Consider the following 27,716-nt stretch of genomic DNA (forward strand, 5'->3'; position numbering starts at 1 on the left):
CGAACGCTGCAGAGTAGTCAATAAAGCAAGCAAAGAGAGGGAGGTTTTTGCGAGACACAGCTTGTTGGATTAGATATGAGAGGGCAGTTATGTTGTCCACTGTTGATGCGCCAGGTCTAAATCCTGTTTGGAAGAAGGGTAAAGGGCCTTTTGTGCTGACCCAACTTGATAGTTCCGCCAGAAGGGAACCTGCAAAGGCCTTGCCCTCGATGTCCAACAGGGCAATCATGCAGTAATTATTTGGATTGGATTTGGGCCCTTTCTTATGTATTGGGTGCAGAAACGACCCTCTCCAGCAATCTGGGACATCTTCCAAGAACCGACATTCTGTGTATAGCTGGGTCAAGTTTTCTGTCCAGAAGTCTGTGTCTGCCCTGAAGAGGGAGCCGGGCAGGCCATTAAGGCCCGGTGCCCCGTTATGTCTAATTTTTTTTAGGATTGAGCAAACTAGGGTTTTTCCTGGGGGAGCGTCATCGTCCAATGTTTCCAATGTGTAAGCGGTGCTGTCTAGTTCTTCGCTCGCGTTAAGGCCTTTATTTGAGGAAGGTCTACTTCGATCTTCTTTATACAGTGTTTTTACACGGCCAACCCAGGAGCGTGCATCGAGTAAATTCTCTCTGTAATTGTCTCCTTGACTTAGGGTGTTTAGGTATCTCCAAAACTCTTGGTATTTACAGGGTCTCAGCAGGTCAAAGATTTTCAGCCATTTTGCCTCGATACATTCGCGTTTCACGGCCCACTCTGTCTTTGAATGACTTTATCCGGATTCTTTAAGTTGCCTTTTTGCCGATACTGTGCCGGTTTTCCAATAAGCTCTGCGTTTGGCGTTTAGATGTTTGGCGCTCTCTTTAATTGCTGGGATAGTTCCAAAAGTATGTGGTGGATGTCGGGGGATTATGCTTGCTATATCTCCTCGGAGCAGTGAGGCTAATTTGCTGGCTAATCGATCCCATTCTTCTATAGCGCCCCTGTTATTCGCGCTAAATGGCCAGCCTGCCCATGTTTTTTTCCAATTGTCAAACTTATTGGTCGGTGCTGGCCCCCATTTGATTCTACTTGATAGCTTATGCAGTTCTTCTACATTAGATGCCCCAATGCAGCGTAGCGTGTGACGGGTGTCTGCCGTGAGGTTCAATGTAGTTGTTAGGGCGGCATGGTCACTTTCGTTTCGCGGCTGCACTGTGTAGTTCGACATTAGATTTTGTATTTTTTTACTTATTATGATGTAGTCTATTTTCGTTTGATTGTTGTATGTAGGGGCAAAGAAAGCCCCTGGCTTGATCCTTAAAAATTCATGGCTCAGAGTTTTCTGGAAGAGGAGGACTTCCAGGAGCAGGCTGAGGAGGGAGAAATTCCTGAGTCTGTGGATGACTTTTAAAGGCTTCAGGAGGCCAGTGGATTGGACACTTCTCCAGAGTGGGAGCTTTCTTCTCCCAATGCTCTGCCTTCTCAGGGCGTTGTTCCATATCACACAGTTATAAGGAAGGCTGCTGACCTGTTTGATTTCCAATTGTCCACTGTGGAGGTCAGGTCCAACATTCTGACTGAGGTATTGCATTCTCCTTCTTCAGTGATCAAGCCATTGTTCCCATTCAATGAATCTCTGACGGAGCCAAATTTGGAGGAGTGTCAGAAGCCAATGTATGCTCAGGCAGTTTCCGGAGCAGTGACAAGATGTTATAAGGCTGCGCCTAGATATCCAGATTTTTTCAACCTCTCATCCTTCACCGGAAAGCTTGGTGGTTCAAGCTTCGTGTTCTTCCAAACAGTCTGCAGGTTCCTTCCCCTTCACCCCAGGGGATAGGGATTCCTAAAAACTGAAACAGTTGGCTACAAAGGTGTTCTTATCCGCTAGCATGGCTTTGAAATCTACTGACACCACATGCTTATTAGGATGATATAGCCATGGTTTGATGGACACAGCGAAGGAGGTGGCTCCTAAGCTGCCTGAGGATGTTCTAAGTCATTTTATGGAGGTGTTAACTGATCCACAAGCAGCGGTCCATCAGGTTATACAGTCAGGTCTAGATGCAATGGACTCAGTCGCAAGGGTGATGGGTTCTTCACTGGCAACCAGGAGGCATGCCTGGTCAAGAGGATCTGGATTTTTTCAAACAGCTGCAGACGCAGAACCCCCTGTATAAGTCGCACAGAGAAAAGGGAGGAGGTCATCAGTGAGGGGGCCGCTTCCCAACAGTTCTCTTCCTCCTCCTCCTCCTCCTCTCCTGTTCCCCCACTGGCTCTGCAGTGAGGCAGCTCTAGATCCCCTATCTTGGAGCATATTGGTCATGTAGGAGGCCAAGTGTCCCATTTTATACAAAATTGGAAATCTGTTTTGAATCTTGTAGAAAATGGGTGCTCCCTTCCTTTCCAGGAGTTTCCCCATCCTTACCCTCCCCGCCAGGGCTGATGTTCGGAGGACCATCTTATGCTTCTGCAGCAAGACTTCCATGTCATTATTACAGAAAGGGGCGATAGAGGTGATTCCAGAGCAGGAAAGGGGTCAGGGATGCTTCTCCCAGTATTTTGTGATCCGCAAAGAGGATGGGCAGTTGAGTCCGATCCTGGACCTCAGGATCTTGAACTTTTATCTCACACAGGAGAACTTCAAGATGCCAACCCCAGCTCAGGTTCTTCTGGTGCTGCAGCAGGAAGACTGGATGGTGTTGATCGATTTACAGGATGCGTATTTTCACATTCCCATCCTGAAGTCACATCAGAAGTATCTCCATTTTATGTTAAGGTCTCAGCACTACCAGTTTGCAGTCCCCCGCATCTCGGGTCTTCACAAACGTGATGGCGTTGGTGGCAGCTCATTTCAGAAGGTCAGGGATTTCTGTATTACCCTATCTGGACAACTGGCTACTCAAAGCAAGGTCACCGGAAATGGTGCTGCATCATCTACAACTAACAACATGGCTGTTGTTCGACTTGGGTTTTTCGATAAATGTACCCAAATCTCACCTGGTGCCCTCTCAGCACAGCCTGTTCATAGGAGCAGTACTGGACACTACTGTGAGTTGTGCTTTCCCGCCTCCTCAAGGTATTTTAGACATCCAGAATATGATCCCAATGTTTCAGGATGGAGCAGCTTTTCCAGTCCTGAAAGTCTTACGCCTGCTCGTCTGTTAGCTTCCTGTACACTGTTGGTCAACCATGCAGGCTGGCTCTGCAGTGATGACTCCACAGGAAGTGGTTTCAACGCAATTGAAATCTCAGGGAGGTGGTCATAATCTCTAGAGACACTGCAGCAGACCTATTATGGTGAGTGTTGCAGGCAACCTGTCTCAAGGGAAGCCCTTTCAACATCCTTCTCCGGTGGCCAAAGTGATAATGGATGCCTCTCCATTTCTGTTTCCCATTTCTGACATAAAGGCTGTAGGGAGGGGAGAATTAGTTCCCAGATGGCTTTAAAAAAGCCACGTAATCAGGTGTCGACCTACTCCCATGTGTAAGATGGTATGTATTACTGGGTGTGTCGGGGGTTCCCCTTTGTTTGGGTTCCATTAGCGGCGACTGCAGTCTATGAGTTGTCTGTGTGTTAAAAATTGTCCTGGCGGGAGGTCATATTGTCCGGTCATCTGGGCGTACGTTCTAAGTTGACCTTCCTCAAACAGGGATCCTACTTCCTTAACTACAAGGTCGGTCGAGACTCGAAGGGTGCCTGTGGTGTAGTATTTCTCTTCTCTTAGGAAACCTACCAGCGGGAGTAGGGGTGAGTGCGGAGGTCTACCCTGGACATGCAATGTATTCTCATCATACATGTGCGGGCTATGGACATCTGTATTGGTCGGGTACGCATTGGCTTGGTGCCCAGTAGTAGCATCCTATGGATTGCCGGCAATGGTATGCGGCCCTCTTCAGTGGTGGCCTCCCCTGTATGGCGCTCCAGTGTCCAATATGACAACCACTGCAGTTGAGATGTCAGGAAGTATGCCTCAAAAGATGCCTAGTGCCTCTCCATTGGTGGGTAGGCATAGTGTTGACAGGGCCACCCTGTGCCGACTCCCACCCCAGATCAACTCGGCGAGCAGGGTATCTAATGCCTTGAAAAATGTCTGTGGTGGTATAACTGGGAGATTGGTGAAATGGTAGAGTAGCCCGGGAACAATTATCATTTTTGCCAGTGCCACTTGTCCTAAGGGGGCTAAAGGCAACATTTTCAGAACCCCACTGCCAGTTGAATCCCTGCCAATGCCCTATGGTCCCCTCGTACAGGTCCTCGGGGGAGTGGTACAATCTCACTCTGAGATATCTTGGCGCCTCGGCGTTCCATGCGAGTGACTGAGTTCCGACCTGCATTCTGACGGGTATATCGTGGATTTGTCCCAGTTCATTCTGAGACCTGAGGCCTCCGCGGAGTCTCTCAGTGTCCCTCAGATTGATGTTTGGTCTTGGGTAGCATCGCAGACATAAATTAAAAGGTAATTTGCATACATGAGGCTTTTGTAGAGGAGCTTTGTGTATGCCATCAATATAGGTCCTACGTTTATTTTGCAGAGAACCTCAAATAAGTACGGCTATAACAGCATGTCACAGGCCTTTACTAGTTCTAGTATTAGGCACCCCACATTAGGGAACTGCGTTCTCGTCCTGTCTTGTATGTGAAATAGTCTATGTAGATTTTGCGATGTGTTACGCCGTGGGATAAACCTGCATTGGTCTGGGTGAATCAATGGCGTCAGGATTTGGGTGAACTGTTCTGGTAGTATTTTGCCCGGTATCTTGCAGTCGGCGTTTAGGAGGGTAATTGGTCTCTATGAAGAGGGGAGTGTTGGATCTCTATTAGGATTTGGGAATGTAACTATGATCGATTCCCTAAGGGAGCCTGGAAGTTCACCTCTATCTAATGCGTTGTTATTCATTGTGACCATGTATGGAGTCAGTTGGGCTGAGAAAGTACTATAATATTCGAGTGGGAAGCCGTCCATTCCTGGTGTTTTGTTCTGTGCTAGTGCGCTAATCGCTTGGTTAACGTCCGCGGACTTAATCCTCCTCTCCAACGTTTTTTTATCCGCCGGCAGGATTTAGGGCAGGGTAATGGGTGCTGAAATCTAAGTTTCTTGAGGGTCGCATTGTCTTGGGGCTTGGTAAATGCTGGAATAATAGTCATGAAAGATATGCAGTATATCTAACTGTGAATGTCAGAGTATACCTGATTTGCCCCTTATTTCGCTGATTGGCTTTACCTCCGAGCCCTGCTTGGCTAGCCTGGCTAGGAGTGTCCCCCCTCTGTTGCTCTCCCGGTGGACCCTGGAAGCGCACATCCTAAAATTATATCTGCGGAGGTCTCTCAGCGTCTCCGCATGATTTGTTTTGGCCACAGCCACTTGTTCTGAGGTGGCCTAATCCCTGTCTGATTTTTTCGAGACATCCGCTAGGGTTTGTTCTACCGCTTGTAATGACTTCTCTAGTGTTCTGCGCACCCCTACTATCTGCTGTATGCAATGTCCCCTCACTACCACTTTGCATGTGTCCCATTCAATCAGCCGAGATGTTGCTGTGCCCGCGTTCAGTGTGAAGTGCTCCTGAATGTGTTCCCCATGCTCATGTCTGAACACCTGGCCTGTGAGGCAGTCTCGCAGCAATTTCCAGGTGTGTATGGAGGGTGAGGTGGTTTCCATTTAAGTGTCAGTATGTGTGCATCATGATCTGACATCACCCTTCCTAGATAATCTGTGTGTTGTACTGTTGGGAGTAGTGTGGTGGAACATGGAAATCTATCTAGGCGTACTCGCAGGTTATATGGTCTGGAGTGGAAGGAGTATAATTTGGTAGTAGGGTTTCGTACTCGCCATGCTTCTGTCAATGTCCAGTGTTTCACCCATATATTGAAAAGTTCTGCTTGCTTATGTGCTGGTGAATGCGTGGGTGTGGGGTGGGATCTGTCTAGGCTAGTATCCAGGGGGCAATTGTAATCACCACCGAATATCAACGGGGTTTGCGTGTAATGGGTTATCATGCCAGTGAGGCGTCTCCAGAATGGGGCCTGCTCTACATTGGGGGCGTATATCTTTGCATATCAGTTGTTTCAGTCTTCCCCTATCTCGACGACTGGCTGATGAAGCTCGGCTCGCCCCGGACAGTCATCTCCCACCTCCAGACTACGGCCGACCTCCTGCATCTCCGTAAATGTGCCAAAGTCACACCTGATTCCCTTTCAGAAACTCCTCTTCATCAAAGCAGTTCTGGACACAACGCGGTTTCAAGTCTATCCTCCCGAACAACGAGTCAGGGATATTCAGCCTATGATTCTGATCTTTCAGCCTCTATCCCGGGTTTCGGTCAGAATTACCATGAGGCTGCTGGGCCTCATGGCCTCCTGCATCCTGCTGGTTGATCATGCCAGGTGGCAAATGCGGGCTCTGCAGTGGGGCCTGAAGTTACAGTGGGCGCAGCATATGGGGAACCTGTCTGATTATATCCAGATCTCGGAGGGCACTGTACAAGAGTTGCAGTGGCGGCTCATGAACCGGCATTGGGCCAATGGCAGATCCCTCTCCCTTCCCCAATAAGAGCACACAGTGGTGATGAATGCATCCCTCCTGGGATGGGGCCACCACATGGAAAAGGCGGAGATCAGAGGCATCTGGTCTCCAGCTGAGTCCAGACTCCATATCAACATTCTGGAGCTCTGGGCGATCTGGCTTGCACTGAAGGCATTTCTTCCCTCTGTCAAGGAGAGAGTAGTGCAGGTGTTCACACACAACACCACCACCATGTGGTAGTGCAAAAAACAGGGCGGGTGGGGTCGTGGACCCTATGTCAGGAGGCTTTGCGCCTCTGGGCATTGCTGAAACATCAGGGCATATCCCAGGTGGTTCAACACCTGGCAGGTTCCCTGAATGCCAGGGCAGACAAACTCAGCCGTTGGTGCATGATGGATCATAAATGGTGTCTTCACTCGGAGGTGGCGCAAGGTCTCTTTCTGCAGTGGGGAGAGCCTAGGCTAGATCTATTTGCCACCGGAGAGAACGCAATTATGTGCGTTGGAATTTCCAAGGCGTCACTCGCTAGGCAACGGTTTTTGTCACTAGTTGAGTTGTGGTCTGTTGTACACCTTTCCACCTATAACACTTCTGCCCAGAGTGCTGAAGAAGATCAAGCGCGACCACGCCCAAGTCATTCTGGTGGCTCCAGATTGGGCACGAAGAGACTAGCATCCCGAGTTGCTCAACATGGCCATCGATCCTCCAATCCAACTGCCTCTTCGGGAGGATCTTTTGTCGCAGCCTCCACCTCCTTGAATGGAGATTGAGCAGCGGTAGTTCAACTCATTTGACTTGCCTCCTGAAGTTTGTGATGTAATCTTGACAGCCAGGCATCCCTCCACTGAGACGGTATTCACCTGCCGGTGGAACAAATTTGTGACATGGTGCACAGCAAAGGCTGTGGATCCCCTTTCTGTCCCTGTTTCTGAGGTTCTCTTATACCTCCTTTCTTTGGCCCAGCCGGGCTCTGCTCTGGGCATTGTAAGGGCTATCTGTCGGCCCTTTCTACCTTTCTTTGGCTTCCTTATCAGGCTTCTCTCTTCAAGTCCCCGGTTGGAAATAGTTTCCTAAAAGGTATAACACATCTCTTTCCTCCTATTCCCTTCGTTATGCTTCAGTGGGACTTGAATTTGGTCTTGACCTATTTAATGTGTGCTCCCTTTGAGCCGCTTCACAACTGTCCATTAAGACTTTTAACTCTTAAGACTGCATTCCTGGTGGCCATCATATCTGCCAGGAGAGTGAGGGAGCTCCATGCTGTTTCATCCAAGCCTCCTTTTCTGTCTGTACATCCAGACAAGGTTGTCCTCAGGACTTGTCCATCATTCCTTTTCACGGTTGTCACCTCCTTTCACATTGGGCAAACTATTACTTTGCCCACCTTCTCTCCGACTCCTTCGAAAGAGGAAGAGAGGCTTCACCGTCTGGACCCAAAACATGCGCTCTCCTTTTATCTGGATCAAACCAAACAGTCCTGGTGGATAACCAGCTCTTTGTTGGCTACATGGGTGCCAAGAAAGGTCAGGCGGCACACAAATATACAGATGGGCCATCTTGTGTATCAAAGCCTGCTATTCTGTAGCAAAGAAGGAGTCTCTAGTGGGGCTGCGTACCCATTCCACCACTACTGCTTTGGGGCGAGGAGTCCCTCTAAATGACATCTGTCAGGCAGCTACGTGGGCATTGCTGCACACGTTTACGAGACACCACTGTCTCAACAGTCAAGTACAGAGAGACTGCTTATTTGGCTGTTCTGTTCTCCAGGACTTTCTGGTGTGAACTAACATTTTCTTTTAGATGAACAAGTTTCTTACCTTCGGTAACAATATATCTGTAAGAAACATAGATTAGTTATAGATTTCTTACTACCCCACCCATGCTTCCTGTTCTGCAAACTGATTTCTAGGGTTAGGGACATACTTTCTGGGCCTCAGTTTTGTGCACCAGTGGTCAGTGACTTGCATGGCTCTGCGTTTCTGTCGCGGAAAGTCATGTGCAGAACTGAGGTCAGCCCGCAAAGGTGGTTTCTAAGTACCTACTGGGACGTCATCCCGGTGGCCAAGACACCAGGGACGGACGCAGAACTGACTGATGCCACCTTCCGACGCACAGAGGTACTGATGCCTGGGGGTAATTCTAAGGTAAGCAACTGACCTATGTTTCTTACAGATATATTGTTACCGAAGGTAAGTAACTTGTTCTTTAAGTGCAGTGACCTCAGATATATGAAAACGTATATCTGTTGTAAGTGATGCCAGCACCAGCTTTCACAGGCTGCCCTGGTAGGCCTGTAGTCACAATTAAGTGGTCTCTCATGGGTGGCATAATACATGCTTGAGCCCATGAGCGACCCCTCATGTTTCAGCCCATGGGCGACCCCTGGGGTACCTATGCCCTGTGTACTTTAGTACCATATACTAGGGACTTGCAAGGGTACCCCAGTAGCCAATCTGGAGTATGCCTTAGTACTCATCATGTCCAATTTAGGGAAGAAGCACAGAGACTGTGATCCTGATTAGCAGGATCCCAGTCAAACTATTCAGTATAACATAATGAAACCAGTAAAAAGTGGGGGTGACCATGAAAGCAAATCCTACTTTCCTACAGCCCAATACACAGGTTTTCCACTTTTAGAAGTATGGCTTTAGTATTTATGCTGAGGTGAGAGTTCTGCTGTTAGAAGTATACATCAGAAGAACAAGTTACTTACCTTTGGTAATGCTCTTTCTGGTGGATCCTATATCTACCCATAAACTTCTCACTGCCCTCCCACCTCCCTATTCTTCAGAGAGGTGTCTTTTTAACATTTGAAAAGGTCCCAAGTTAGTAGTCATCACATTGTTAGAACAATTGTTCACTTTCTACGGCTGAGAATGCGGAAAGGCAAAATACATGGAATTAACATCAGCTCACAGGGGTGGTTCTAATATGCATATGGAATTAGCACAGGTCACACAATTTCACCTTGTTGCGCTGCCCCAAAATTCTCCTCATTAAGTCTGGTGCCTGGGGGGTGTGTACACCTCAATACCACTCTAACGGAGATCCAAATTTGGTTCAACATCAATCACTTAAAGCTCAACCCCGACCAAAATGGAACTGATCCTATTCTCTCCAAAAAGCAACCATCGTCCTATCCAAGAGTGGCTCAAGATTCTGGTTGCACTAAACTGCCCCCTCGTTCTATCCGACTCAGTTAAGTCTCTAGGAATCACCCTTGACAAGAACCTGTCAATGGAGGCCCACATCAAAAACTCTGCAAAAAGTGTTCTTTTCTCTCTTAAACACCTCAAGAAATTGAAACCTTTTCTTCCCCAGGATGACCTCAAGACAGTAGTTTAATCCCTGGTTCTCTCTAAAATCGACTACGGGAACGCCATCCTTACAGGGACTCCTGAAGCTCATCTAGCCCCTCTAAGGGCAATGCTGAACATGGACGCTCTGGAGTAAAAAAATTTGAACACATAACTCCAGCTCTCAACTCCCTGAAATGGCTTCCCATGGAAGGGAGATGTATTTACAAGCTGGCCTGCATCACACACAGAACCCTCCACTCACCGGCCCCCAACCACCTGAACAACAAACTGGTAAGATCAGGTCAAGCCAGAACACTGATAATCTCCAACTCACTCCTTCTCATTCCGCCAAAAATGAAAAAGAAAACCACCCAATACCGATCGTTTTCTGGCAGCGCTCCCAGGATATGAAACGCTCTCCCGGGAGTCCTCAGACGCAACCCCTTCTTTTCCTGTTTCAAAAGGGACCTCAAACTCCATCTCCTTAACAAATACTTTCCTGAACAACGTCAACTAACCTAGACCTCAATACTCCGAGTTGACTCCCATTCAAGGATTGTGGGTGAAAGGACTATGCTTATCACCTTGTCTTTTTTTATTCTCTCCCCCTCCGTTGCACAGTTATTTATTGTTCATGCTGTATTCTTTATCCGTGGTTTGCTTACTTACTGTCAGCCTCCTAGGTAATGTAAGGCCCTTCTGTTTTTCACAATGTGTATGTAAAGCGCTCTGATACCTACGGGTCTAGCTAGCGCTATACAAAACTTTAAAATAAATAAAATAAAATAATAGCATCCAACAGAAAGAGCGTTACCGTAGGTATGTAATTTGTTTGTCTGAAATATGTCAGCATAGCAATTAATGTAGTTCTCTTTTTTTTCTTAGATTCTACCTCGAAAATTTCCCCCAGAGCAGTAAACAAAGAAGATTCAAGTAAGTTTTGTGAATTTGATTTAATTAAATAGTAATTGAGTCCTTTAGAATACACAGTAAACACACAATGTTATCTAATTCTTAATATTAATTTGCTTTTCATAATTAATTGAAACTTCTATTTTATTTCCAAGGCATCTTGAAGAATGGGTCTTCTGGCTCCCTACATTAGATTCTTTCATAAAGGGTGTTAGGGCCCGATTCACAAAACTAACGTAAGACAAAATCCTAAACTTACTACTTTTGGTATTCACAGAAGACATTTAGTAATAGTAAAGTTAGGATTTTGTCTTAAGTCTGTCTTAAGTCTGTCTTAAGTCTGTCTTAAGTCAAACTTAAGATAAAATCCTACATTAACTACTACTAAATGCCTTCTGTGAATACCAAAAGTAGTAACACAGACGTAAGCCAGACTTAAGCCAGACTTAAGACAGACTTAAGACAGACTTAAGACAGACTTAAGACGGAACTTAAACAAACTTAGGACAGACTTGAGACGGAACTTAGAACAAACTTGGGACAGACTTAGGACAGTCTTAAAACAGACTTAAGACAAAATCCAAACTTTACTACTACTAAATGCTTTCTGTGAATACCAAAAGTAGTAAGTTTAGGATTTTTTCTTAAGTTAGTTCTGTGAATCGGGCCCTTAGATCTGTAGATGATAATGTTAGTGGTGCAGTACTGGGTAAAAAAATTGCCATAGGGAAAGAGTACCTCTTAACATTTTTAGTTCATGGTATCTGATAGAAACATTGAGCCGCAGATTCCTTACCTTTGAATTTCCCAGGGATCAGACTGGATCCAAAAGATTTTTCTTCGAGCAGTACCCTTGGCCGCTGGTAAGTAGCATTGGTCGACTCCGAATGATGTAATTGGCGTTGTATTCACTGTTACGACATCCACGCCACCTATATAGGCACCACATCAGCGTGCTTTCGTTAGGTCACAGAATTTTCTTTCCACACCAGATAGGTCAGATATGTGAAGAAAGCTACCCTCAGTCACTTTTTATCAGGCTTTTTTTATGTTTTGTTGATCTTTTTTGGTGTGTTAGGATGTCCAAGATGACTTCTGCATTTAAGCCGCGAGGCTATGGCCACCGTGTTATGTCAGTAACGGATCCACACCTGGTTTGTCTTTGGTGCCTGGAGCGTGAACGCTACTCAAAGTTGTGCTCCGACTGCCGGGCCGTGGCTCTGAAATATTTGAGGGAGCAGTCCCGAAAGCTACTCGCAGCCCGGCGTTCGTCACCGCGTCGTTTGTCCTGTAGGTCTCGTTCTCGGTCCCGGGCAACATAAAGATCCTGGCACCACTCCAGGAGCCTTAAGTCTGCCCTAAGTCCATGTCCTCCAAATTAAAGTCTTCAAGTCAGTCATGTAAGAATCATAAAATACACTTGAAGATGAAGCATGCTTTCACTTCTCCCTGTCAGTCAGGGTTCCAGGCCTCATTCAGCTGAACCTGTGCATGGGTTGGCTCTTCACCTTTTTCCTGCCCTCCCAGGCGCAGGAGCTGTAGGAGAGTAGGGACTGCTTCTTAAAGTTACCCCCACTATTTGCTGATGTTTCACTGTTATCGACTTAGAATGGCTGGGCTTCTGCTATCCAGGGCCCCAGCCTAGCTGCTTTCTCCTCTAAATTGATTGCATGTACTATAGGTACACTCCAGATTGGATTCTGGGGTACCCTTATAAGTCCCTAATATATTGTATCCTATGTACCTAGGGCATAGGTACCCCAGAGGCCTCCCAGGGGCTGCAGCATGTATTGTGCCACCTCTGATTGACACCACAGGTCTGCTACTGCAACCTGTGTAAGGTGGTGCATGCACCCAATATAGGTGCACTATATCTACCTTATCACTGCATATATAAACCAGTCACCTCTATGGCAGGCCTTATCAATCCGGAAGGCAGTGTGCTGGGTTTTATGTGAGAGGGTGCCCATGCATGAGCAGAGCCCCTCTGAAGCCTTTGGAATCTATACTCCAGGGTTGTTCTGTGATGCAGCCAACCATATACTCTTAAGTGAATTATAGCCTTGCGGTAAATGCTAACTTTAAAATGGCTGCACAGAAACCTGTCATGTTTGGAGTCAAACACCTTGGAATCATACTTCCAAACCAGCAACGGGTGTGGGAGGTATGATTCCACCCTCCTAGAGGGAGAAATATGACACACTTGTACACCTGGTACCAACTTTCTAGACCCTGGCATCACAAGATGGATGCTGCCAGCCACAGACACGCGTCTGCCCTCCTGCTGCTGGACGAAACTCCAGCTGGGGAGGCTGGACAATAGGTTTCATGTCACAGGGAGGTATAACCACCTCCCAGACGGGCTTTAGTGTTTTGGGGCTCGGTGGGTGCACTCTCAGGGTGCTTTGATGTCTGCACTGGAGGTACATTTGGTGTGCAGCTCAAATTGGTTGCAGGAGCCATTTGCTCCTGCTCTGGCATGAAACTGGCAAGGACATGGGTGTAGCTACCCCTCTGTCCTGACCCTCTAATAGGTGGGTCCCCAGAGTTGTCCCACCCCTTTTGTATAAAGTAGGAACCCCTGAGTACAGGACTTTAGATTTACCTGGACAAAACTATGCTACGGAAACCAAGTACTTCGAGGATCTGCACTGCGGTCGAGGACTGAAGAATCTCCCTTGGAGTAAAAGGAGCTACTACCCCGCTAAGCAGGCACCAAAGACGCATCTGACCGGTTTGCATCTCTGAAGCTCCTGAGGACTCCAAACACTTTTGCAACACAGGAGGTGGTTTTCCAAGCGTCCCTGAGGTCGACTAGTGTGCTCAGGAAACCTGAGACCCGTATCCCTCGTGGGGACCGTGCAACCTGTACCCCTGGGCACCGTGTACATTTGCAGAAGCATATGCTTTCTGGTGACCCCTGAAGCTGGGCTTTGGGCTACTCGTAGTCCAGACCCCGAGTAACGATTTCACCGAAGATTACCAGCCTACACTCCACGAGTGTTCCGTGGGCTAGTATTTAGTGATTCCTCTCGAGTTCCCTTCGCAATCCTTGGTCCGTTGGCCCTGTGTGTTGTAGCAGGCCTCAGCCAGACCCGCTAGTGCAAGGGGTTCGCCCTTCTCAGTACAAAGTCCTCAGACCAATAGGAAGAATTTGGCATGAAAACTGGAATAGAATAAGTAACATTTATTACACCTCATGAGGGGGTGCTAGGGTTCAAACAATACCCTTCAGTATTGCAAGAAGTAACACACCGAGCCAAGAAAGCATGGTTTATTTTACCTTGCACAGGGGCTCAAAAGTGGGCGGTACAAACACAAGAGCACAGTTTATGTACACATAAGGTAATATTCGAGAGGCACAATCGACCAGTGGGAGGAGCTAACAGATGTGGACCCTACTTGACATGCGCAAAAGTGAGGGATGCTAAATATAACTTGTTGCCGGGCAGATTTCGAGCGCTGTGGACAGGAAGATAGGACAAAGCACATGGTCGGCACGAGGTAGCATGTAGCAGACAAAATGGCTGCCGTGAATACAAAATGGAGCCCGCTAAATGTCAAGATAACAGCCAGGACTAAGATGTCTTCTGCTAATGCTTAATCTAATTGCTGTTAATTTACAACAGACGACCCTTTCAGCATTAGCTGAAGACATTCACTCTTCTAGGATAATCTAAATACTCATCTCGTATATCTATTCGCATCATGTCAGCTACTTCCTTATTTAGCATGTGTTGTGCTTTTGTTTCTACAATATTCTTCCTGGTTGGCATACACGCAGTAATACACATAGAACATAGCATTGGGCCACAATGATTACACATACAACAGGTGAACATCACTGCAATAGCGATACATAGAACAGTCAGTAGTTTCCACCCCCCAAGCAGAGACTAGAGCCCAAAACCATCCAGTAAAAGACCAAGTGCCATTCTTTGCATGGATGTCTGTAGCTATCTTATGCAGTATAAAAATAGCATCATACACTGATGGCGAATTGTCAGGAATATACACACAGCAACTACTACCGATAATTTTACATGCTGCTCCGCTAGCATCACGTCTAGGACCATAGTATTTTATAACGCCATAATTTTAACAACTTGCAACTCCTCAGTAATATTGCCTAGCGCTATAGCAGTCTGGTCGGTGACAGCTTCTACGACTCTAGTTAACCGTCTCACTTTCCTGCTATTCAGTGCAGCGCCCACAAAAGAAATCAATCCCAAATTAAAATCAACATACTGCTGTAGACTAGTGTCTGTTTGATCCACTTCATCAGTGCTTATTGCCCTCCTGCTTCTATTTACCGAAACATTTTGGTACAATTTAAAATTCTCGATGATACGATGCAGGTGCCAAGAAAACAGGAGGTAACAAGAAAGATATATAACATACACCTGACCACCCAACTGGTAGTCGATGATATCCATTATTGCCACATACTAGATATGTGTTATGAGAAGCTAAAAAAGAACTATTATTTATACCATCTATATTCAATACTGTAATACAATCACTGACTCCAACAGGGATATGTCCAATGCTTTGTACACATAAGTCTGCTTTGGTCTTTGTAACAGTAATCACAAATTGTTCACTTTTGGCAAAGTCTCTTGTGTGGCTTAAGACATATGGCGTACAGGAATTGTCTGGTCGATATTCCTCCCATTCCCATATAGTTCCATTGGCTTGGGGATACCCATCTTTGTCTTGATAACACTCTTTATTCAAACGGAAAATGAGTCCACCTACTGCAGGTTTCCTACTTGCAAATAACAAAGTGGAATAAAAGGCGTTTCTTTTGATGCGCTGGAATAATCCCACATACCCAACAGTTAGTGATGTTCGTAACATTATGGGTGTGGTGAAGCATCTGAACAAAAGTGGTATTAAAATACAATTGACTGTGTTTCTGTTCATGATATGGAAGAGTGAAATGTTGGTGCTCCTCTGGGACGGGAGTTGAAGCAACAAACAACTCACGGGCAGGAATCATCACCTCAACAGACCAAGTGATTACTGCTAATGTCAAAGCAGCAAAAACTCCTATAACACCTAATATGTTCCTTTGTTTGTTCCTTTTAGCAACAAAATCAACTCTCTCTAAAAAAAAAAAATAATAATCGTAGGAGCTCTTCTTCCGTGGGTAGACGTTGGTTTCTTCACCGAAGATCAAGACGGGTGTCACTACACTACGCAGGGCTAACCCACCCCTTGTCATATCGGCATTCCGTTTCCACTACCCAGGGCGGTTGCTCAACCTGTCTCTGTCAAAACTGTAGATTCTTTCCTTGGCATCAAGTTGTATCGCGATGCTCCAGGGATCGTCTGGTCCGGGAAGAACTCTGCAGATTCGTCAGGTGATACAGCGTGGCCTCTCTCCGTAGTCAAGATCTCTCGATGATCGTCAGCACAGCAGGTTCCACCAAGGTCGACAATACCTTGCGACAATGGGTACTATGCACCCAATTTTTCTTGTTGATGACTCGAACCGCTGTTTTCGTGGCAAGGAGTACCTGTTCTGGTCCGTGCCACCTCGGCTCCAAGCTGATTGACCTCTCAAATACCTTGACCATTACGTGGTCACCAGGTCGGAGCCCGTGGCCATCACCTGCAGATCTGTTCGGGAGTGCTTCTCGAACCTGTTGATGAATAGAAACCAAGCTGTCAGTTAACTGTGCCAAATAGCCATTCATTAAGACACAAGGTACATCATACACAGAACTCGGTTTCGGAACTCCCCAAATATTCATAGGCCTTCCAAATACCACTTCATAAGGAGTGAGGCCTGTGTGTGAATGTGGTACTGATCTAATAGACAATAATGCCAGAGGCAACGCATCCGGCCAAGTCAAAGATGTGGAAGCCTGAATCTTCGCTATTTTCAACTTCAGAGTAGCATTATACCTTTCCACCAAATCCTGCTGATTGTGGATTGAACGCTGCATGAAGCTTCTGTTTAATTCCTAATCCTTTCAGGACATGTTTGATAACTTCCCCAACAAAATGAGGTCCGTTATCATTCCATAAGAATTTGCAAACACTAAATCTCGGGAAGAATTCCATCAACAACATCTTTGCAGTAGTAATAGCAGTATAATCCTTCATGGGGTATGCCTCGATCTATTTACTGAAGGCACAGACCACCACTAAGACGTACTTCAAATTATTACAATGCTCAAGCTGGATATAATCCATTTGCAAGACTTCGAAAGTTGCAGTTGGTGTAGCAAATCCTCCAGCTAGAGTTCGCGTCCCTTTTCCAGGATTATATTGTAAACAGATCAAACAAGACAGCACTACTCTCTTAGCTGGGCTAGCAATTTCTGGATGCTCCCAAACTTGTGTAAGCAATCTCGTTATTGCTGAAGCTCCAACATGTGCTAGCCCTTGTGCAATCTGAACCACAGGTTGTACAAAGGCTACAGGCAGCTTCCATCTATCCATCTGCTTATTTCGCCAACAACCTTCATCATCCAACTCTCACTCTTCAGACCATCGTTCACGTTCCTTTACAGAAGCAGATTTCTGTATCTCTTGTACTTCTTGCCTGGCATCATGCCAACGCTCAGCTTGTGACTTCACTACATACATAGAAGTAGTGCTTCTCTGCATCGCAGTCTCACGTGCCGCGTGATCTGCAAAGGAATTCCCTTGTCCAATCTTATCTGTCACTTTCTTATGCGCACAACACTTCACAATAGCTATTTTCTTCGGATATGTCAATGCAGTCAAAAGATTATGTACTAAATCTCCGTGCATTATCTGCATTCCGTGAGATGTAAGAAAACCTCTTTCCTTCCAGAGTAGGCCGAAATTGTGCGCCACTCCAAAAGCATAGTGGCTATCTGTATATATATTCACAAATAGATCAGTACTAAGCTCACATGCTAGTGTCAAAGCTATCAATTCAGCTGCTTGAGACAATTTCTGTGGTATGCGAGTTGTCTCCACTATTGTCTCAAGCGTGGTAATTGCATACGCGGCTGAGGTCGTGTCATCTGGTAACTTCAACCAGGACCCATCAACCCACAATTCACCATCCACATATGGAAGAGGCGTATCCTGCAAATCAATGCGACCCTTTGTCTGTTCCTAAGTCAGAAATATACAATCATGTGTTTCTCGTGACTGGATCTGAGTCGCCGGATATGGCAACAAAGTAGCTGGGTTTAAAGTTGCACATCTCTTCAATGTACTGTGAGGGGCTAGCAATGTCAATTCATATCCTGTCAGACGGGCACTAGTTAAGTGCTGCGTCTTTGTCTGATTTAAGAGAGCATCAACAGCATGGGGTACCAACACTAACAGCTTATGTGACAAAACTATTCCTTCACTCTGTCGTATTGACACAGCTGTTGCTGCAACTGAGCGAAAACACCCAGGCATTGCTCGGGCAACAGGATCAAGAACTGCTGAAAAATAAGCACAGAGACATTGCTTATCACCATGTAACTGAACTAAGACTGACAACGCACATCCATCTTTCTCATGCACGTAGAGTGTAAAAGGCTTTGTGTAATCCGGTGTACCTAACACTGGTGCTGAACAAAGGGCTTGTCGTAACTGCCAAAAAGCAGTTTCACATTCATCTGTCCATGGAAGGGGTATTGGAGTGTCTTTTGTCAAAAGTGCTAGCCAAGGTTTAACAATGTAGGAAAACCCCAAAATCCATTGTCTACAAAAAGAAGTAAGACCAAGAAATGCACGCACTTCTTTCTGTGTCGAAGGTACTGGTGTGTCTAAAATTGCTTGTATGCGATCTGATGTCAATGCATGTCCCTCCTTAGACAAAAGTTGACCTAAGTAGGTTACCTTTGGTCTACAATATTGCAATTTCTTTCGTGACACTTTGTGATGATGTGAAGCAAGAAAAGAAAGCAAAGACAGAGTGCATTTTTCACATTGTTCAGAGGTATGGGCTGCCAACAAAATGTCATCGACATGTTGTATGAGAGCTACACCTTCAGGCAAAGCAAAGGAATCAAGCTCTCTTTTCAATGCTTGACTGTAAATACTCGGACTCTCGGTATAGCCTTGAGGAACTCTACAAAATATATACGATCGATTATTCAAAGTGAAACCGAACAAATATCGGCTATCAGGATGAATAGGGATCGAAAAGAAAGCGTGCTTCAAGTCTATAACAGAGACCGTAGTTGCTGTTGGAGGAACCAAAGTAAGAAGTGTCATAATATAAGAAACCACAGGGTATTGTGGTACTACGATCTTTTTCACCTCTCTAAGGTCTATAATGAACCTGTAAACTCTAGTATCAGTGTCTTTTTTCGAAATCGGGAGAATCGGGCTCTTACAAACATTAAATGGAACTTCCTCAACAACCACAACTTGAATAAGGTCATGTAAAATTTGTGTGAGTGCTTCCTCACCCTCCTGTGAAATTCTGTATTGAGGCAAACGTGGTAACACAGCTCCCTCCTTGACAATAATGTGTACCGGTGGGATAACCATCTGTCCCACATCAGTGTCTGAGGTAGCCCACAAAGTTTCAGGGAGTAAAGCTAATGCAATATCTTCTTTAACAAGAAAAGCTCTCTCAGGCACAGAGTGATTATCATTCAAAATGACACGCCCTCCTTCAGGAGAGCATCGTATTGTGGCTCTGAAATATTTGAGCATGTAGAGACCCAAATAGTGTCTGGTGTGTTTGGAGAAAGCAAAAACGGACATGGAGCACCAAATTAATCAACATGGAATGCAAGTGGTTGTGACAATGGGCTAAGGGAAGGTGTTCCATCGAAACCTATCAAAGTAATAGTTACGCCAGACAGGAGAGCCCTTGGAACCAATTGTTTAGACAAATCTTTACGAGTAGCTTCTGTATCAACCAGAAACCGATCAGTAGAACCCAAAAAATGTGCGGTAACATAGGGACCCGTCTGATCTACTGATTCTGATTGCTTAACCCATCCTAGGCAATCCTATGCATGAACAGAATCATAAAGGTCAGGCTGCACATAATCGGACATTTGATACTGATTTCGTCTATCAAAGGTGTTAAACCTATCCTGTGTTTGTACATTGGTGTTGAATCGAGCACGATCATTTGTATTCCCTCTAGGCCCTGAATAACCTGAGCAATTTCTCATTTGTCCCAAACCTCATGAACCCTGTTGAGCTCGCAACACTGGACAATCGGCCATCCAGTGGCCAAATTGCTTACAATATGCACATTGATTAATAGACAAATTCGAACGATAGGGGGGGTTAAAAGATCCACGTCCGCCTCTATCATAACCTCTAGAGGGCGGACCATAAACTTGAGCTAACATAACTTTCGTTTTCAGATCTTTAGATTTCTTGTCTTCATTGCCTTTTGCTTCTAATTCTTGACGCCCATAATATTGAGCAATCGTTAAAACAGATGCTGGAGAAGATATAGTCCAAGAACTTTCACTGGCTTTTAAACGGCTAGCTATCCCTGGTAACAGATTCGTAACGTATTAATCGACAAAAAGATGTCTGCCTGTATATCTGTCGAAGACTGACCGCTAAAATCATGAAAAGCTTCCTCAAACCGCGTAAAGAAATCAGAAACCGATTCATCTACTTTTTGTTTGCACGATGCTAAAACAGTCCAATCTATCTTTTTAGGGGGGATAACTGTTTTAAGCTTAGTCAATATAGCTGCACGGAGATCTAACATTAACTTATGTGGCTTTTTAGCGGGTTCCCTCTCCACATCCAATTGTTCTAATTCTTTCCATTCTGCGCCAAAAATAGCATGATCGTCAATTCTACGAACGGTCCTCCACATATCTGGTGGTAATATTAACCCAAAAAATAAATCAATATCACACAAAGTCATGGTGCAGGAATTTATAGCACCTTCAACTTCCTCATAGAAAGCGGCTGGATTTTTTTTTTTTACACAGCGTCTGCCTACAACCACTGCGGGCCGGCCGCTATGACAATATACAACCTTCCAAGGTACCTTGCGCTGCGATAGATGACAAAAATAACAACACTACGATGGACTGGCAAGGAGCCACAGGAAAAGGATAAAGAGGGTTTCATTTTGTAATTTTGACGAATCGTCCTAAAGTCAGACCGGGTAGCTGAGAGGGCGAGCCACATAAAAGGATATCCACAAGTGAAACATCGTTATCAAAATACTGGCGTAAGTCATTACAATAAGGATACACAAGCGCAGAAGTACATGTCGCCCCAGTTAGCGCCCGCCCAGTCAATATATCACATCAGGAATGCAAACTAGCTTGTCTACGGTATAATAGGATATAAGAGGGATCATTCTATAGCAGCAATGAAAGGATCCGACGACGTACAAAAAGGCACTTATTACATGGGAAAATTCGTGACAGGATATGCGCCCTCAAACAGTAGTGTAAGAGGGAAGGAAAAGAAGGATATGTAATCATTCAGTGACTATGCATTTAAATCGATATCTTGGTCCTAGAATCAATAAACCATGCGATAAAGACATAGACGCAAAGCACAAAAATCGTCCCGGAAAGAACCAAACCCAACCCCCCGTCTGACCCAAGATATGTAAGAAAGAAGAAAAGAAACAAGAGAAAGAACAAGAAGAAAAGGCCATAGAAACAAAAAAGAAACGAAAATCAAGTCCCAACCCCCCCACCCTGCACGTCGAAGAGGCTACGGCCCTCCCCCCCAACTAACGTGCCTGTCGCCCCAAGAATACCCACATAAGGGAAAAGACGGGGGAAAGTCAGCACAACCAGACTCCCGCCCCACCCCACTCGCACAAAGCAGCTCAGGCTCGATCACAAACAGACCAACAGGGCGACAAGCAATGGCGGCGTTGCAGTATAGTTCAGCAAAGCGTCCACATCATAATGGGTGACCGGGCATCCGTCCTGCGATATATAGAGGAAGAGTTCACCCCTGTCCCAACTTGACCCTTCCGTTTATACGTAGCCACTGGAAGTTTGCAAGGGGGCACCGCCTCAGACGAATAGGGTGGCCAGGCAGGTAGAACAAAAACAACTCCGTGAGAGACCCCAGAAGCAAGGGACTGAGAAGTGATCTCTTCCAGACATGTAGGCACAAGAACAGGGCTCCGGGCAAATCTCTCAGATTGCGGCCCAGTAGGGGCAGCACAAGATGGCTGGGTGGTGGATCAGGCCCATGGAGGCAATCTGCATGTGTTGTAGCACTAGGCCCCGATGTCACATTCACGCGGCCGGTTAAGTTGGACCTGTGACCAGCATCATCCAGGACCCTCCATGGCACCACCTGTAGGCACGTAGCAGGAGCAATCAGTGGCGGTAGAGATCCGCTTACGACGCCACTTCTCCCCGGATCGCCGGAGCCCTCTTCCCACGGCTGGATGATAATAGCGTCCAGGCGCCGTCCAAGGTCCATGGCCCCATCCACCCAGGTAAGACGCAGGGAGCTCAGAGCAGCAATGAGGTCTCGGGCCGTAGGTTCCATCCTGCTTAGCCAATATAAACTCTCTCGCACTCTGGTTATCTACTCCCCCGGCCAGTGTAAGTAACCCCCACAGCACCACCCAGCCAAAAAGCTGGTATAGAATCCACCAGAGCGGGGGCCGTAGCCACATCCAGCCGCTACGAGCAATCCGCCATTACACTTTGCCAGCACACCGTTCACTCAGTCACAGGATGTCCCATAAGAAGCGCGGGCAGTATTAGCGCTGTGTGGCACAGAGTCTTAGTAGCAGGGACAGACCCACCAACTGTGCGCAGGAGCGCCGACTTCCACATCTCCGAGGTCCGAAAACAATGTACAGGTCTGCCCCAGATCCGCAAATGCCAGCAACGTTGCGCCCGTTCCAAAATGGCGACCAAAGCCCGTCCAGTAGACCCACACGCAGCATAGAGAACAAAGGAACAGTCTTACTAGGCGGTGGAATCGAATCTCCAGCGTGTGCGTCCGTGTCTGGGGCAGCGCTAAATCACCACGTCCGTCTGGGATGGTGGAGTGTGTCTCCCGCAGCTCCAGGCTATTGGCTTCGTGGCCCGCAAAGCCTCGACCTCGAGTGGCATCCGCGGCCGGCAGTAACATCCGGTCCCTCGGCCATCAGTCGGACGCCGCCACGGCACCAGGCAAAAAGGGTGAATGAAAGGGCCGCCGGTCACGGCCAGGCGCCGGAGCTGCCGCCCGCTAATCCTCGCGACTTCCGACGCCGTGTCAGCTTGGCCCGAGCTTGTGCGACCCGGGTAGAGCAGGATATTAAAAGGATTAATGCCGTGGCGAGTGGAGCTCACGGACTAGGCGGCCATCTCGCTCTGCGCTCGGCCACGCCCCCCCAGCGGCTGGATTTTTACGTGGATCGGGCAATGCTGCTTTAAGCGCCATTACATCTGCCCTATTCCAAAGAGTGTAGACCCAATTATAAATAAAATAACCTTTAGCATCAGCAGAATATTTATCATCATTGTCACCCGCTCCTCTAGGAGGAACATACGAGGGTGTGGCTTTCCGCATGGGCTTCATATAAACCGCCATTTGCTTATCTGTTCCGAAGATAGAAGACTGCGACCCTCCGGTCTGAGATTTCTGCGCAGCTTTGTCTGCAAGCTTTTTCTTCTCCTTCAAGTGAACCGCATCAGTTCGTAATTTAACCAACCGTCTAATCGTGTCAGCCACCTGAGAGAAAACAGAAAGACTGTCACGCATGCTCTTCCAATCAGCTGCTACATCATCAGGTTCTAAATCTGGAGTGAATTTCCGAAATAAGTCAACAACTTCTGAAGCAAATGCCTCAGTGAAATACATCTGCTCCCTTTCCGACCACCCCTGTATACTAGCTAAAAGATCGGAAGCAGGATCAGTGCTACGTATTGCTTTACGATCGACTTGTCTGATATCGGCTGCACGTTGTGCAGACAGCATAGAACGAGTGTCCTGCGCCTTTCGTTGATCTGAATCGGAATCCTCACCACCATCGGACGGAGCGGACGGAACGGTATACGGAGGTGGAGGCCGATCTAATGACAAAAAATCATCTTGTGATTTATTAAGGACAGGGTAGAGAGGTTGTCAGACAGGGTATTGGCCAGATACCTGCAATCTGTGTTCTTTCTCCTCTCTCTCTTTCAGCTCTTTCACTTCTTTCTTTCTCAACTCCAGTGCTTTCTCATACACATTCTTCCACTGCTCCTTCTCAATCAGTGCTTGCTCACATTTCGCTCGTTCACGCACTTCTTTCTCCCACATACACACACATTCAAACATATCACGTCTAGACTTCCGCTCAAACATACATCGCTCCACATACTCAATCTTTCGTATATCAAATGACCCATGCATAGGCCAACGTAACTCAGGATCCTTTTTAGTATATTTGTTCCACAATGTGCTGTACATTATGGAAGAAAGACCAAATTTTATATACATATCCCTATTAGGCATCCCCTCTAGGGGAGCCGGTTGCGAGTCTTCAAGTCTAAGTCGGGCCCCATTACAAAAGCAGCACATCCTTCGAAGTGCGCTGCAAACAGGCATAAAAAAAATACTGCAAAATATGCACTATTATACACCAAGTGGCACTTAAGGTACTTCTAGTACGTTGCGCCGTTCAAATTTGACTCTTTGTAGAAAAATCTCCACATTGCCTGCCTATATGCGTTATAACTCATATATCAAATCATACAAATACTCATACAAATAAGACCAGTCTTTACCAAATACCAAATACCAAATATGCCACAGTGTTCCTAAAACTACCTTACCATACAAGGGCATCCAAACCCATAGTATGCGCCGTAAAACGGCCCTTACCAATCATAGGGTGTCCAGGTTCCAACTGCCAAGTTCTAAATTCGACCAAACAGCCACTGCACAGCGAATCGACAGAATATATTTCAGTCGAGGACCAGCGCCACCTGCATGGTCAGATTGGAAAGAAGGGAGAAGCATTGGATGCCAAGACTCGGGTCTCCTCTGGCAGTGATCACGTCCGCAGCGAGATCCGAATCCTTAGTCGCGACCACTCCTTCGGGCATCGGAGTCGCCGATGAGCCCCACGTGTCGGGCGCCAATTTGTTGTAGCAGACCTCAGTCAGACCCGCTAGTGCAAGGTGTTCGCCCTTCTCAGCACAAAGTCCTCAGACCAATAGGAAGAAGTTGGCACGAAATGAAAAAGTAACATTTATTACACCTCATGAGGGGGTGCTACGGTTCAAACAGTACCCTTCGAGTCAGTAGTAGCACACTGAGCCAAGAAACCATGGTTTATTTTTCCTTGCACAGGGGCTCAAAAGTGGGCGGTACAAACACAAGAGCACAGTTTATGTACATATAAGGTAATATTCAAGAGGCACAATCGATCAATGGGAGGAGCTAACAGTTTTGGGGGTCGACAAACAAATTCCTATCTGGAACTAATCAATAACAGATGTGGACCCTACTTGACATGCGCGAAAGTGAGGGATTCTAAATAGAACTTGTTGCCGGGCAGATTTCAAGCGCCGTGGACAGGAAGATAGGACAAAGCACATGATCGGCACGAGGTAGCATGTAGCAGACAAAATGGCTGCCGTGAATACAAAATGGAGTCCGCTAAATGTCAACATAACAGCCAGGACTAGGATGTCTTCTGCTAATGCTTAATCTAATCGTTGTTAATTTACAACATGTGGGTCCCTGTGAAGGCAACTTTAACTTTCAGTGGGCTTTCCTGGTTGCGCCAGACGTGCCCTGACTCTCCATCACTTGTAGAGTCACCAGGACCTTATTGGTTCTCACCGGAGCATCTTTCCTCTGACCACATGGGTTGCAGTTGCCAACACTTGTTGGTGTTCAATGCGGACCCTGACCCCCAGCACTCTACATCCTTCGTGGGACAGCTTTTCTGTGGACTTTGGTTGTCCTCAACATCTCCTGGTCCCCGTGGCTGCAGAATCAAGCTTCACCTCTTCTCATCTGAAGCGTCTGACATCGGTGGGCATTCGTCTACCGAGCCCATGGTCAATGGCAAGTGACCCAGACTCTGTCTCCTCTGCTTTCAGCTATATTCCAGGCTTAGATCACACCAGATACCTTTCCACTTCACGGCAGCAGCACTTTGCAGAATCACGCCATTGAAAACGACGACGATTCCTGACACAATTTGTCACCTATGCACCCGGCTTCCCTGGGTTAGGTAATACGAGTACTCCGGTGCTCACATGGGTCCTGGCCTTAGAACCTTCTATGTTTAAAAAGGTTTTCTCAAAGCCCTCTCTTAAGTGTCCTTAAACTTTAAACTTCCAACTGCGACTTTTCCTTTGAGTTGTACAGAGCTCGCAGCTGTGTTCTCACACGCCACGCGTCCCTATTGGGTCCCCTGTGTCACTACCTTATTTATTTATTTATTTAACGGTTTTATATAGCACTGGCTACACCCGAGGGTATCAGAGCGCTTTACAGGGTTGGAAGTGGAAAACAAGTTACAAAATGATATTGATTACAAATAAGATTCAAATGTGATAAATAATAAATCCAAAACCAGAGAATTTAACAGTCCATTTAGTCAATAAAAAGGATACGTCTAGCGGTGTCATCATGGGAGGCCAGGGATTGAAGGGGGAAAGTTAAGAGGTAGGGGAAGACCGAAGAGGGAGAGGGGGAGGAGTAGGCATGTAGGAAAAGGCAGTGATTGAAAGGGATCAAGTAGAAGGAGGATAGGGAATGGGTGAAGGGGAATGGCGAGGGAAGTGGTTCAGGAATGATGTGGTGAGAAACTTCATACTGTCCTAGGCGTGTTGTGGTCACCTGACAGGAGGCTGGAATTAAGGTCTCCAGTATTTGTGGATGCTTGAGATCTTTTTTGAAGCTGGCTTATGAAGAATTGCAACGTAAATCCTTGGGGAGAGAGTTCCAGTTGGAAGGAGCAAAGCCGGAGAAAGAGTGAGATTGGGTGGATTTCTTGTGAACAAAGGGAAGGAATAGGATGAGGGAATTAGAGCTCCTTAAGTCTCTAGAGCAGCCAGCTTTATGAAGTTTTTGTGAGAGATACAGTGGGGTTTGAAGATGTAAGGCTTTGTGTGTAATACATGCATTTTTGTAGGAGGATCTGCCTTCAATGGGAAGCCATTGGAGATTTTTGAGGATAGGGGAGATGTGATCGTGTCTCTTGCAATCCGAAATAAGCCTCACCACGATTGGGGCTAGATGGACTGTAGGTGTTCCGGTGAGTAAGGCGTTGCCATAGTCCAATTTGGAGAGGACAAGTGATTGAACAACGGATTTAAAGTCATCAGCAGGAATGAAAGGTTTGATTTTTTTGAGGTCAAGTAGGGAGAAGAGAGCGACTTTAGCTGCGTTTTTTATGTGAGGGGAGAGGCTGATATTTTGGTCAAGGCTTATTCTGAGAGATTTAACTGAGCTAGAGGGGGACAAGGAGCAGTGGAGGGCTTTAAGGTCAGAGAACCAGTGTTGGATGGGGAGCTGGTTGTTTTGGGGGGCAAAGAGAATGACTTCCATTTTTTTAAGGTTGAGTTTCAAGTGGTTGTGATGGAACCATTGCTGAATCTTAAACAAGGTATCATTGAGGTGCAGAATGTCTGCATGGGAATTGATTTTATAGTAAAGTGGAGTATCGTCAGAAAAGAGGTGATAGTTAATACCTTCTTGCTTTAGAATGATGGTGAGGGGTTCCATAAAGAGGTTAAATAGAGAAGGAGAGAGAATAGACCCCTGGACACCCAAGGAAACAGGCATAGGTTTAGAGAGGCAATTGTTGATTTTAATTTGTTGCGATCTGTGCTGAAAGAAGGAGGTGAACAATTTGAGAAAAGGACCATTGAAGCCGAACCGGTCCTTGAGGTTGTTAAGTAAGGTAGAATGGTTAACAGTATCGAAAGCAGCCGAGAGATCAATAAGGATGAGAAGGGATGCCTCCCCTTTGTCTAGCGAGTAATGGATGTCATCAACAATATTGAGCAGCGCAGATTCAGTGCTACAGCCCTCACGGAAGCCTGACTGTAGTGTGTCCAAGAGATTAATTGAGTCGATGTGTTTGTCCAGTTGAAGCAAGATGCATTTTCCGAGGGCCTCGGAA

The 27,716-nt window shown here is 46.3% G+C and overlaps 1 protein-coding gene across 1 annotated transcript in view; it reads left to right on the forward strand.

Moving 5' to 3' along the window:
• Positions 1-27,716, forward strand: part of LOC147724906 (uncharacterized) — a 1,184,129-nt gene that overhangs the window by 120,456 nt on the left and 1,035,957 nt on the right. Inside the window, exon 6 of the mRNA XM_086918126.1 lies at positions 10,673-10,720. Within this exon, the coding sequence (XP_086774252.1) occupies positions 10,673-10,720 (48 nt within the window). The remainder of the gene's footprint in view (positions 1-10,672; positions 10,721-27,716) is intronic.

Source organism: Lissotriton vulgaris, chromosome 4_1, assembly GCF_964263255.1.
Source record: "Lissotriton vulgaris chromosome 4_1, aLisVul1.2, whole genome shotgun sequence".
Lineage (NCBI taxonomy): Eukaryota > Metazoa > Chordata > Amphibia > Caudata > Salamandridae > Lissotriton > Lissotriton vulgaris.